The sequence below is a fragment of the Nanorana parkeri genome, unplaced genomic scaffold (assembly GCF_000935625.1).
Source record: "Nanorana parkeri isolate BGI_ZX_2015 unplaced genomic scaffold, ASM93562v1 scaffold1059, whole genome shotgun sequence".
Classification (NCBI taxonomy): Eukaryota; Metazoa; Chordata; class Amphibia; order Anura; family Dicroglossidae; genus Nanorana; species Nanorana parkeri.
Window position 1 is genome coordinate 369,974 of NW_017307327.1, and position 12,881 is coordinate 382,854.

Sequence of the window (12,881 nt, forward strand, 5' to 3'; positions counted from 1 at the left end):
GCTGGGATGTGTACATGCACACGGCATCTAGTGGTATGTGATATGATCACATGCGGTTAGGAATCAATCACTCTCCCTGGATGTACGATCAATGAGGCCAAGGATAGCAATTGTTTTCTAACCTCATGTAATCATATCACATATAATAGACATGTGCGATTCGGTTCGTTCCGAAATTCGTTTTGGACGAATTTTCGGAGATTCGGATGCATCCGAATTCCGAATTACAGCTAAGACGAAGCAACTCACTGACACTGAATGGGCAGGTGGAGAGTCCGGTCATGTGACATTGGGGGGCTCTCCTCCATTCATAGAGGGCTCTTATGTGTGAAGCACGGAGAACTTTGTGAACTACAGCTGGTTCAGTTTTATGAATGGGCTTCACAATGCGGAGCTCGGTATAGAGCGCAGTACTGCCGGATATTATGGGGAGTGGAGAGGGACGTCTTCTCTCTATTATAAATCAGCTCCTGAGAGATTCATGTCTCTGTCTTGTCTTTGTCAGAAGTCACAATGACGGATCGGAGAATCACCTCAACCAGTATCAGCGTCCGGATCTCCTGCAATCCTCAATGTCCCGATACCTGGAGATTTGCTGTGGAATGCTGTTACATGTTTTTTTTTTGTGAATTTTCATCTGGTAGAAATGTGACATTCACCGATCTAGAGCCGAACTCTCTGTATAAAATACACACAACCTGGGGACAAACCTCTCTGGAGAGGGAATTAATATGGACAGGTGAGAGAATTGTCTGTTCTAATATCAGCAATCACCAGACATAACACTCAGCCCGCCATTTATTATTTGTACGGAGGGAATGACGGAGGCTGCCACTTCCTTCTAGAAATGTTCATTTATTTTCAGAAATGACTGACCAGACACACACCTGCAGATAAGATGTTCTGATGTTGGTTACATGATCAATCCGGGTCACTTGAGCCCAGCCTGACAGCCAGGTAACTGGTATTTCAGAAGGAGAGGTCAGGGGTGGCAGCCTCCACTTTATATAATGACGGGTTTCCTTTAAGAACTGGTCTGTGTTTCTTCTCAACCAAGAATCACATTCATACCTTCATTATACTCCATATACAAACTATCCAACATTGGTGTAAGAGATGATGCTTAACCACTTGATGACCTCAGTGTTACACCCCCTTCCTGGCCAGGCCATTTTTTAGCATTCAGCGCTGCGGTACTTTGACTGACGGTTATTCCGTCATACAACGCTGTACTGAAATGAACTTTATAACATTTTTTAGGGGAAAGATAGAGCTTTCTTTTGATGGTATTTCATCACCACTGGGGGGGGGTTCTATTTTGTACTATATAACAAAATAATACAGAATTTTTTTTCGAAAAAACAGTTTTCCCTACATTGTTATAAAACATTTATTATTACCCCAATTTTTTAATAAAATATAAAAGTCGGGGTCACATCAGGTAAATAGACCCCAAACACCCACTCCTGAAATTGCAAAAAACGATAATACCCAAAATTGGCCATAGGCGACACTGTCAAAGCTTTTATCACTCATCAGTTTAGTGTTATCAGTGATTGATGCCCCTAGAAGCTCTCTCTCCAACATTCCTGGTGATACCCTGTTTCCCTGAAAATAAGACCTACCCCGAAATTAAGACCTAGCACTATTTTTCAAGATTCCTGCAATATAAGACCTACAACTCTAGGATGGATGCAAAACAAGCCTACAGGGATCCCCTTGTCTCGTAGGACCTTGTCACTAGGTATAGGATAAGAAGGTATAATAACTATCACACTTGGTGAGGCAAGTTTGGCACTGATATACGTCACTTCCATAAGGATATAGATATATTGGTGGATTAAGAAATTATGAATAGCTTTTTTTTTCTTAGGAATGTATAGGAGATGCACATATATATGTAGGTGTATATATAAACATATCCCCTCCCCCCCTATTTTTTTTTCTCCCTTCTCCTTTTTTAGGGGATTAAACATTTTGATGAACTTGGCACTAGGTATGGGAAGATGAGAGGTTTATAAATAACAATCCCTTTATGGGGGGTTGGGAAGAATGTTGAAGTTGTAAGATATTGTGTTTGTTAAGGTATAATTTTTTTTCTCCCTTTTTGGTGTTATGTTTTGTTTGATTATTGTATTGTATGAATTATATGAAATACTTAATCGTTATTAGTGTTTTTGAGGTCGATTGATTTAGATCTGAAATTCTGGGTCAACATGTCATTAACGTATGTATTGTATGTATTTTATGTCAATAATAATAAAGGAAAGTAAAAAAAATATATATATATATTAAAAAAAAAAAATGTATATGTTACTTTAATTGTTCTTTTTTTAACTACACATTTTTTTAAAACTTTTTTTTACTTAACTTTATTGCTATCACATAGGGGGTCTCTAAGACCCCAAATGTCACCTAGGGACCCCTAAAGAAGCTGATGAAGCAGTGATCTGCTTCTCCCCGTTTATGTAGCCGGGCATGACAGTTGAATGCGGAAATTATACAAGACACATTACTTCCTGCATTCGGAGACTGGAGAGGAGTTCAGAGAGAGATCGTGTACTGACCTCTCAATGACCTCCAGTGACAGAGCCGCTGTGCCGGTCCCGGCCTGCACCGGAGCTCGGGATCGGCTGCACGCTTAATAGAAGCAATCGGGCGTCTCTACAGACGCTTGAAAGACTTGTATGTTGACAGCCACCGCTGGCTGTTTATATTTCAAAAAGATTTTCCGCTCGGCAGACATGAGCAGGGCGGGAAAAGATGTTTAAAAACATCCACCTGCATTCAAGAAGCCGCCGTCCGGTCATTTAATTACAACAGCTGGATGGCAGGTGGTTAATAGCAATAAAGTTTTTTTCGGATACAAAGAAAAAACAAAAGCAGATGTGCGGCTCACTCAGTTTAATATCTCCGTATATTAGTTCTGTATCTGAGTGTCGGGGAGTTGGACGCTCTGACCTCGGTGTGTGCGGACAATCTGTAACATTTATTTTTATTTTTTATCCAGTGCCGGGGAAACCTGAAATAGAGAAAGTTCCTTCAATGGAAGATAAGACAATAATATGGAGTCTGTTTGACCCCTGGGATAAAATCACCGGATTCCAGGTAAGAGAATCCTACATTTTGTATATTCAGTCTTGATTTCTATAGGCAGTTCACATGTTGAAGACTTACAGAGTTATTCACTAAAGGGGTGAAGAGTTTGGAGAAGACAGGAGAAGTGAACAATCTAGGACAACATCGCTGAATTGGAAAGTGAGCTGAATTAGAGAATTTTTCCAAATCAGCTATTTTGTCCTAGATTGTTCACTTCTCTGCACTGCCTTCTCCAAACTCTTCACCTCCTGTTATAAAATCCTGGTAATTAGAGAGCTCAGTAGCTCAAGTAGCTGAAGTTGTGCATTCAAGTGTCTGCACAGATCCCTCTGAAAGATCAGTCAGAAGAGTGTCTGAAATAAGACAGCTAGTGCAGTGCCTCGAATCATCATAGATTTCCTTTTTATCATACTAAAGAATCTATTATAAACTACTTATTTTCTCACATACATGGACAAATGAGATGTAACCCATGAATTGTTCCTCGTAGATGAATATCTCGGCCTGGAGTGAGTACAATGTGTCTTTTGCTGTGAATGAATCTCTCCGGCTTCCTTCCGATGTGATGGAATATAACATCTCCCTCCAGTATGGGACCAATTACACCATCACCCTCCGAGGATTCACATCAGCCGAAGTCGGGGAGGTTACCACCCAGAACATAGAGACTGATATCGGAGGTGAGTACTCTGGGTGGAATGGACATTGGAATAAATATTTCTATGAGGGAAGCAGCAGGATGTCCGATCTTGTATCACAATGGAAGGTTGACCTCTGACACCAAGCTGCTGCAGAAACATGGTGATCAGCTATAGGGTATCAGGGCAAGAGTGCAAGGGACAGTCACAGTTAGGGTCAGTCTGACCATAGACCATGTATCTGGAGAAAACGCTGACCAGAGGGTGCTTACAGAGCATTATATATATATATATATATGTTACCAGACATTGGGGGGGTATTGGATATGGACTTCCCCCTGTTATTAAAGCTGATGTTTAATTCACTTAGTTTTACCTTCCCTGGTTCCCCCTCCCCATCAACATGCTAATGACATTTTTTAAATATAAAAATAGATGTTCGCCGTACTCCCACCGCCACCCATGATGCCGGGCCCGCAGAAGGGGCAGTGGAGCCCAGGAAGCAAGATTCTGGGGGGCGGTGGGAGGGCGCGCAGTACACAGTCCACTTCTGCACCCATACAGCAAAGCACAGCACCTTCCCCTCCCTCCTCCTCTCCATGCAGCCAGTAATTGCCAAGCACAGCGTCCGTGACTCACAGGAATGACATTTATAAACATTGCGGGCCATCCCAGAGAATGTTCTAGTTCCTGTAATGACTCGGAAACCGGTTTGAAATTCCATCATTGCCGGGTCATCTTCGGAAAGTTCCCAGGAATCCTTTACTGGTACATTGCAGACATGTTCTGTTTCCTGAGCAGATTCCTGAACTTTACTTTCCAGATCCTCCCCGTCACATGGAGAAGACGTTAAGTGATGTCACTCTACAGCTCCACCAGGTTCTAGATCTGAATGGGCCAATCAGGTGAGACATTGCTTACAAATGCATTTACATTTTTTATGTTTGGCACACACACAAGTAAAAATCTGAATTGTTTTGCTGTAAACTGTTTAAAAACCCCCCAAACAATATTAGGATAATTATGGAAGCGGAGGCCATGTAGAATAAAAAAGAAAATGATAGTTGCAATGTATTATGTTGCAGGATATTTGCTCAAATGTTTATTAAATTAATATTTTTAGGAAAAAATGCACCAAAATAAATTTTAGTGCACACAAACACAAAATAATACAATTTTTTTTAGCAAAATATAAAACATGGAGTTGTGTCAGGTACATAGATTCCAAAGATGTCAAGTCTTAAAATTGTGCCCACCCGTGAAATGGCAAAAAAACTACAAATTAAAAATTGCCCATAGGTGGCACTTTACAGCTCATCAGATTAAATTTTACAATGAGCGATGGTACTAGAATTATTGTCATCACACAGGACAGCACTACATTTGGAGGCACTGCTGAGATGACAGTTATAGGACTTTGTATATAGTTCCCATTGTGTCTAAATAAAATGCAACCAGGGAAGAATTTATTTGTGTAAAGATTTGTGTTGCATTGATTCCCATGCTGCAATTAAGGTGTAGGCTTTGTGTTATAGTTATGTGCAACTACAGAGGACTTTGGGCTCATGAACCGAGGGCAGTAAAAATTCAAACCAACCTTTGGTGAAGAAGGAAGGAGTCCCAGAGCTCATGTGACACAGCTGTGACTACCCTAGCATGAGACGCTGCTGTACTGTGAGGAGCAAGGTTTCCTACTAATACCACTTTTTTTATACCAGTTGTTCAATGACTTGGAAGTTCTCAGCTGTGTTTTTTGATTCTGTCTTTAGACCTGCTGTGCTGAAGATAAATCTTCTCACTGATACAGGGCTGAGATTGGAGCCCTGTGGGAACCTAGTACTCTAAACAGTCTTTAGGTGTGAGCTGATGGGGATTACTTGTGGAAGTTGCAGATGGCTATTGGCCACCATCATTGATTTTTTTTATAGATTGTATTGACTGCAAGCTTCTCACAAAATACATGACCCTTTAATGCAACAATCACCAGCAACGAAGCCGGCGTACAATTCTACCAACGTATTGGATTTATGATCTGTAATCATTGAGCCAAGTTGAATATACGAGACATGAAAGTCAGGAAATCACAAGCACTCAGTAGTAAAGATAAATATGTCCCTTTTATTGGACAGAAAGCGTCACAGACATCCAAATAAACCGACGTTTCGGGACCGCGCAGGGTCCCTTCCTCAAGGCAGAAAGATGATGTGTAACACACGCGCAGGGTCCCTTCCTCAAGGCAGAAAGATGATGTGTCACACACATCTTTCTGCCTTGAGGAAGGGACCCTGCGCGGTCCCAAAACGTCGGTTTATTTGGATGTCTGTGACGCTTTCTGTCCAATAAAAGGGACATATTTATCTTTACTACTGAGTGCTGGTGATTTCCTGACTTTCCTGTGTTTGCACGGTGCCATCCGTGGTATCTCATCACTGCGAGCACCACTTTTTTCATATCTGGCCGGGACTGCTGTGAGGAGTGCGGAGGGTCTCTCCATCTACTTACACGAATATACGAGACAGAGATTTCAGTGGACAGAAGATTGGATATAGTACATGAGTTATCATGACAGTGATATCCAGTGTGGGACACGTTTAGAAGGGGGTCTGAAGTTTTGGGTGTAAAGGGAGGACTTCTAATGTCAATGGGGGCTCCTGATGTGAAAGAGTGGCTCCTAAAGTGAAGGGGGGCACTGATGTGAAGGGAGCTTCCAGTCAGAATGCGGTGCTCCTAATGTGAAGCAGGGCCTCTGATGAGAATGTGGGTGGGAATATGATGTAAAGAGGGAAACATTTTATCATTTTTTGTCCTTTTGCATGGAAGTCTCCTTAAAACCCATACCCCAGCACCTATCTAGGATAAGGGTCGAGTATGGATTGCGGGTGGGACCAAATATCATATTTATATTTTTGCATATTTTTAAAGCATGTTGAGTCGAGAAACACTGGACCATAGGGCTGAACATGATGCTTTTTAGGCTAGACTTACAGAACATACCTCTAAATTGTGACATCCTGCTGTCCAAGAATCAAGCCTTCTACTGGGGGTCCTCCTTTCAGTAACTGCTGCTGTGATTGAATAATGGTAAAACCCTCAGAGTCACCCTCATTTTAGGTATTGGATCTGGATATGGTGGAAGCAGTGGTGTCACAAGAAGGGTGCAGGGGATGCATCCTGCCCCCGGGTGACACCATTGCAGGGTTTACACCAAAATGACTGCCAGTCATTTTGGTGTTACCCCCTCTAAAAAGTTGGCCGATAGTGAGCCCGACAGTGTCAGGAGAGAGAACGTCCCCTCCTCTCTCTGCCGGCGTCCATCAGCAAATGGCCGCCGGGAGGCGTCAATCAGATGGCCGGGCATGCGCGATGACAACATGGCGGAGTGTCACCTGGCCTGTAGACTGGGTGATCTCGGGACAATCCTGGGTGGAAGCAGTAGAGATGCCAGGTATTTTGTATTTTGTGTCCTTCAGATTGCTCTACTATTCTTGTCTTTGGCTATTGTCAGCAAAAACCAGAGTACTAATGGCTTCATTCTAAGAGAGCTCATCGAGGACGGAGAACGAGACCACTTTCCAGGAAGGAAAAGACATTTCCAGAAATATGATGTATTATTATGATATGAAGGACATCAGAGATGATCTCATGCATTATATTGGAAAGCTGAGATGATATCTGTATTTTCTGCTTCCAGATCTTATGAAATAATTGTCTCTGGTGGTAATTCTACGATGGACTGTCTGCAATACAAAAACACCCCGTACAACTCCAGCTCGGCTCTGAGTCCATATAAAGCAGCAGTTCTTCCTCCAGAGACCCTCACCAGACCTAGGACCTTCAACCTGGGGGATGAAAAACATTATAATGGCTTCCACAATGCTCCTCTTATCGTCAACCACACCTACACCGTCTACATTCGGGTCACCAGCCACTGGAAACACGTATGTCTACACTGATATCTTCCTGGTGTGTGAGTGCCATGAATGAGGTCTGACAGGGTCTGTTTTCTGGAGTTTGTGATGGAAATGAGAATTACAGACTCTGGGCACAAATATGAATCCAGGGCAGTTAGATAATATATATGACCTGTTGTGGATTCTAAATTCACAGCTGAAATACGTAAATGTAAAGTGTCTTACAGTATGTCGTTTCTAGATGATCTGGTGGTCACCCTACAAGGAGACTTGTAGAGTTTGCGAGAACGGTTGCTCAATTTCATCAAAATTCAAAAGATTTTCTTGTGTTGTACGACACTTCTGTATGGTGAGTGAACCTGGCTTTCACATGTGTCGTGTCACCTCTTCCTGACCTTTGTGGCAGTTAAGAAGCTTAGAACACCTCCTGAGTCGGGGTCCATGTTTCATATTGGGGTTAGAGATTATATTATGTATGGGTGGAAACCAACCTTCTATATAACACAGAGAGGACAAGCCAGAAACTGTCCCTAAATCTCCTAACTCTGTCCCCACCACATGTCACAGCCTATTCTGACCCTTGTGGGCAATTACTGTATTCAACTGCCCAGTATGAAGGGGACAAGGAAGGAAAATAATGTGTTTTATGGTGATTATTGTATTCTCCCCTTCAAAACAGAAGAGGAAGATGGAAGGAGCATCATTGGCTGCTGCTGAATTTAAACACTTCAGTAATTTTTTGACAGCGGTCTTACCTTAATTCTAATGAGTGAAATAACCTAAAACTATTCTGCTTCCTCTTCTCCGGCAGGTGGAGAAGTCATCCTGTGCTTTTGCTGGCTTCACTGGAGGTACGTTGGTTCAGAGATTGTATATAGATTATGGCAGCACCCCTCTATGTATACCATGGATCCCTTATTCTGCTGGAGTTATGTGTCAGAGGTGTGAGCCCCTCCACAGTACAGACTAAGGACATAAATAGATGTGAGCTCCAGGACCATCCTGGCTTCTCTAACTAGTGGGCCACTTACCTGGAACAAGCATACAGACAATGAAGTCTGCAAGCATCACCCTCCTGCATGTATGTCTCAGGTTAGTGAGTCATCAGATCATCACACCAGGATCAGGATGACAGCCCCAAAACCTGCAGCTTTAAAAAGAAGTCCTCAGTGGAACCTACACTGACATAGACCTCAAGCTGGCTGCAGCCTCCTGTGTGATACAGCACACCGACACACACAGCAGTCACACAAACAGTCTCTTCACATTCATGAGTTCTCTAGAACAATAAGAAACACGATTATATTAATTTGTATTCAATCCCCAGGAGGACAGAACGTAGAGAAGGGTGACACTAACATTAGTCAGGAAGTCAGACATATACAAGCAAATAATATTAAAATAAAAAGGATAAACATCAAAAATGACTTCTGCTTCTGGGATTGGATAGAAAACATGGCCCATACCCCCCATAACCCCCTCCACATAGATGGGGCCCCTCAGGTATGAACCAAAATGTGGTTTTGGATCCCCATTGTCATACCTTAGAGATCATGTAAGTTGCCATCCTCTCAGATTAATTCCAATTGGATAGAAGAGGAAGCTACTGCATAGCAGGGAGGATTTTGGTAATAATTGTCAGAACCTCATAACTGGGTTATCTGACTCTGAAAGTGATAGTAATGGTCCCGCTTGTTGTTCTGAGTCCAAACTCCAGTACTCCACACCCACCAGAACCATAATACAAAAGAAAGACCCAAATATGAATAACTCCCCCACATTGTATCATAAAACTGGCAGGTTTGGTGTCCTAGAACTTCCTTTTGCTCCACCAGGCTTTTCCAGAAGGTTCTATGACTGCGCACGGCTCGGGATGGGAGTTCTGAGTTGTCACCTTCTTCAGATTTTCTGAAGGTTGAAATACAAACATCTTGTCTGAGATTTCTCACCTCCACTCATTGATAACTGGCATGTAGCCCCAAAGTCTGGAATGTCCCATGAGAACACATAGGATCCAACGACCTCTCACTGTGCAGACAGAGCTGTCTTCTGGCTGTATCGTGACTGGGGAGGTGAGCAAGCTGTATGGCTTATTGACAGCAGGGACAATCAGGTCACCAGGCAGGCTGTTCTGTCTGGCAGGGCTTTGTAAATCTCAGGACTAGCTGGACAGAATGACACAGCTCCCATATATGAATTTCAGTATAGTTGTGTGTTTAGCTGTATGTCTGGAGCTCAGCTTTAACATGAATGTCAAGAAAAAAAATCAAGTTTATCCCTACAAGTACAAAAAATACCCAATGACCTGCCAGAAATCAACTCGGCTCTTAAATTTCATTTGCGGGCTGACAACACACCTAATCAGTGGTATCAGCCCTGCCCAGTTCTGTTTTGCTAAACTACTCAATCACACCCACTGTCTTTTAACAATGTCATGGTAATAATTCACTTGTACTCCTAAGATAAGAACTGGGAGGGCTAAATAGACTCATTGGGATATGTTTTGCACAAGACAGACCTGAGTTTCTGGCAGGATCAAGAGATATTTCTTGATAATAGAGTACAGGACCCAGGCAACCCATAGACAGCTGGGGTAATATGCAGGTATCAGGTGATTGGACACTGGCCAGAGCTGTGATCTCATATAACCCCTCCCACTCCAGGAAATCCTTAGTTTTTTGTTAGTGTCCTTAGGTGATGGATGTCTCCTCCCTGCTGAGGGAGATGTGTGTTGTTTAGTCTTAGCCTTATGATGTCTTTGATAGTGCAGCATCTGGATTGCCCCATGCCAAGAGTTTTGGGGGCTATACCTGACCCTAATAAATGGAAGTGGGGCCGGCTTGTAATGTAGCTTCGGGCCCTGGATCCTCTATTAGGCACCCATCTTGGTACGTGGTGGAGCTCATTGGGTTAACCGCAGGTTGCTATACAGGTCTAGGGCAGTGATGAATCTGCTGTGGTGTGATCCTGTCCCTTAAGACCCCTTACTGGAAGAGGGGGAGTGCTCTTCTGTAGTGAGCAAAGCAGAGGTGCTCCTCCTCCTCCTGTCTTCATGGATGGTCGTTCATCGTCTGGTGGGTGAGTCCAATGTTTTCATCATCACCATCACCTCCACTAGGAGAGTTTCAGAACTTGCTGTTTCGTGTAAAACTCTGTTCCTTGTTCTTCACAAAGGATATGATCGTTCTCAGACCAAACAATTCCTTTCCACCTATGGTGGTGTCCTCCTTCCATCTGAATGAGAATATTGTTTTGCCTTTTACTATTCTGAAACATTTCAAGGAGGTGGCTCTCCACTGTTTGGATGTGGTTACAGCTTCCTTCCAACATTCGGGTTCTCGTTGTACTTCCTAAAGGACCTTGCATGGGGCTCCCTGCATCTCGTTCCACCTTTTCTTGGTGGGTTAGACAGGTCATCTTACATGCTTACTCTGTCATGGGAAAGACTCCGCCTTTTCCCTGTAATGGTTCACTTTCCTAGATGTGTTAGTACTTCTTGGGCTTTAAGGCAGCAGGCATCTGCGGTACAGATTTGTAGGGCCACCACACGGACTTCTGTTCAAACGTTCTACCAGGAGGATATTTGTGCCTCTGCTGACTTTGGTTTTGCACAGAAGATGCTACAGGGCAGAGATATCTGTTAGAGGTTTCCCTTGCTTTTGCTGTTATGGGCCTGTTGGCAGTTGGTTTTCTATGTTGCCCATCCCTCACCCTCTCAGAGTTGCCGGTGTCCTGTACATGTATGATGAAAACCATAGGATATTGGACTTAACAGTAAAATCCATTTATTGGAGTCCAGTAGAGGACACCAAACCCTACCCTCTATACGGGACACGGCACCCTCCCCTCTATACGGGACACGGCACCCTCCCCTCTATACGGGACACGACGCCCTCCCCTCTATACAGGACACGGCGCCCTCCCCTCTATGCGGGACATGACGCCCTCCCCTCTATACGGGACACATCGCCCTCCCCTCTATATGGGACACGGCGCCCTCCCCTCTATACGGGACACGCACCCTCCCCTCTATACGGGACACGGCGCCCTCCCCTCTATACGGGACACGGCCCCCTCCCCTCTATACGGGACACGCCACCCTCCCCTCTATACAGGACACGGCGCCCTCCCCTCTATGCGGGACATGACGCCCTCCCCTCTATACGGGACACATCGCCCTCCCCTCTATATGGGACACGGCGCCCTCCCCTCTATACGGGACACGGCCCCCTCCCCTCTATACGGGACACGCCACCCTCCCCTCTATACAGGACACGGCGCCCTCCCCTCTATGCGGGACATGACGCCCTCCCCTCTATACGGGACACATCGCCCTCCCCTCTATATGGGACACGGCGCCCTCCCCTCTATACGGGACACGGCCCCCTCCCCTCTATACGGGACACGCCACCCTCCCCTCTATACAGGACACGGCGCCCTCCCCTCTATGCGGGACATGACGCCCTCCCCTCTATACGGGACACATCGCCCTCCCCTCTATATGGGACACGGCGCCCTCCCCTCTATACGGGACACGGCCCCCTCCCCTCTATACGGGACACGCCACCCTCCCCTCTATACAGGACACGGCGCCCTCCCCTCTATGCGGGACATGACGCCCTCCCCTCTATACGGGACACATCGCCCTCCCCTCTATACGGGACACGGCACCCTCCCCTCTATACAGGACACGGCACCCTCCCCTCTATACGGGACACGCCACCCTCCCCTCTATACAGGACACGGCGCCCCCTCTTCTTTATATCATCTATTGCTGAAGATTTTGCATAGTGGGGGTTATATGAGGTCACAGCTCTGGTCAGTGTCCAATCACCTGATGATACCTGCGTATTGCCCGTCGTCTATGAGTTGTCTGTGTCCTGTATTGAACTCTAAGAAACAGATAAAACAAAACTCCTCCAATTGGATCATTAACAGAGAGAAATGTAGCCAATCAGAGAAGATCCTTGTTAGGATGTCCACACTTCCCGGTCACAATGTATCTGATGGATGATTAAATGTTCCGTCTATTCCACAGGAAGGACAACAGACGGGACAGTCGGCTCCTTCATAATGTGAGTATGAGAATCTCCCCCCGGGGGGAATTGCTGGTTCTGGAAGGTTCCGCACATTGGGAAGATGGAATGAATGGAAAGACATTTTCATAAATCTTACACATCTGATTATAAATATAGATCTGAGTTTTGTATGGAGTGTAGAAGGGTTTGGGCCC

At 44.7% G+C, this 12,881-nt stretch overlaps 1 protein-coding gene across 1 annotated transcript; it reads left to right on the forward strand.

Annotated features, from left to right (window-relative positions):
- Nucleotides 1–11,341: 11,341 nt before the first annotated feature.
- Nucleotides 11,342–12,439, forward strand: LOC108796120 (extensin-1-like). The gene has a single exon (XM_018567537.1). The coding sequence runs from the start codon at nucleotides 11,342–11,344 to the stop codon at nucleotides 12,437–12,439; it is 1,098 nt and encodes a 365-aa protein (XP_018423039.1).
- The last annotated feature ends 442 nt before the right edge of the window (nucleotides 12,440–12,881 follow it).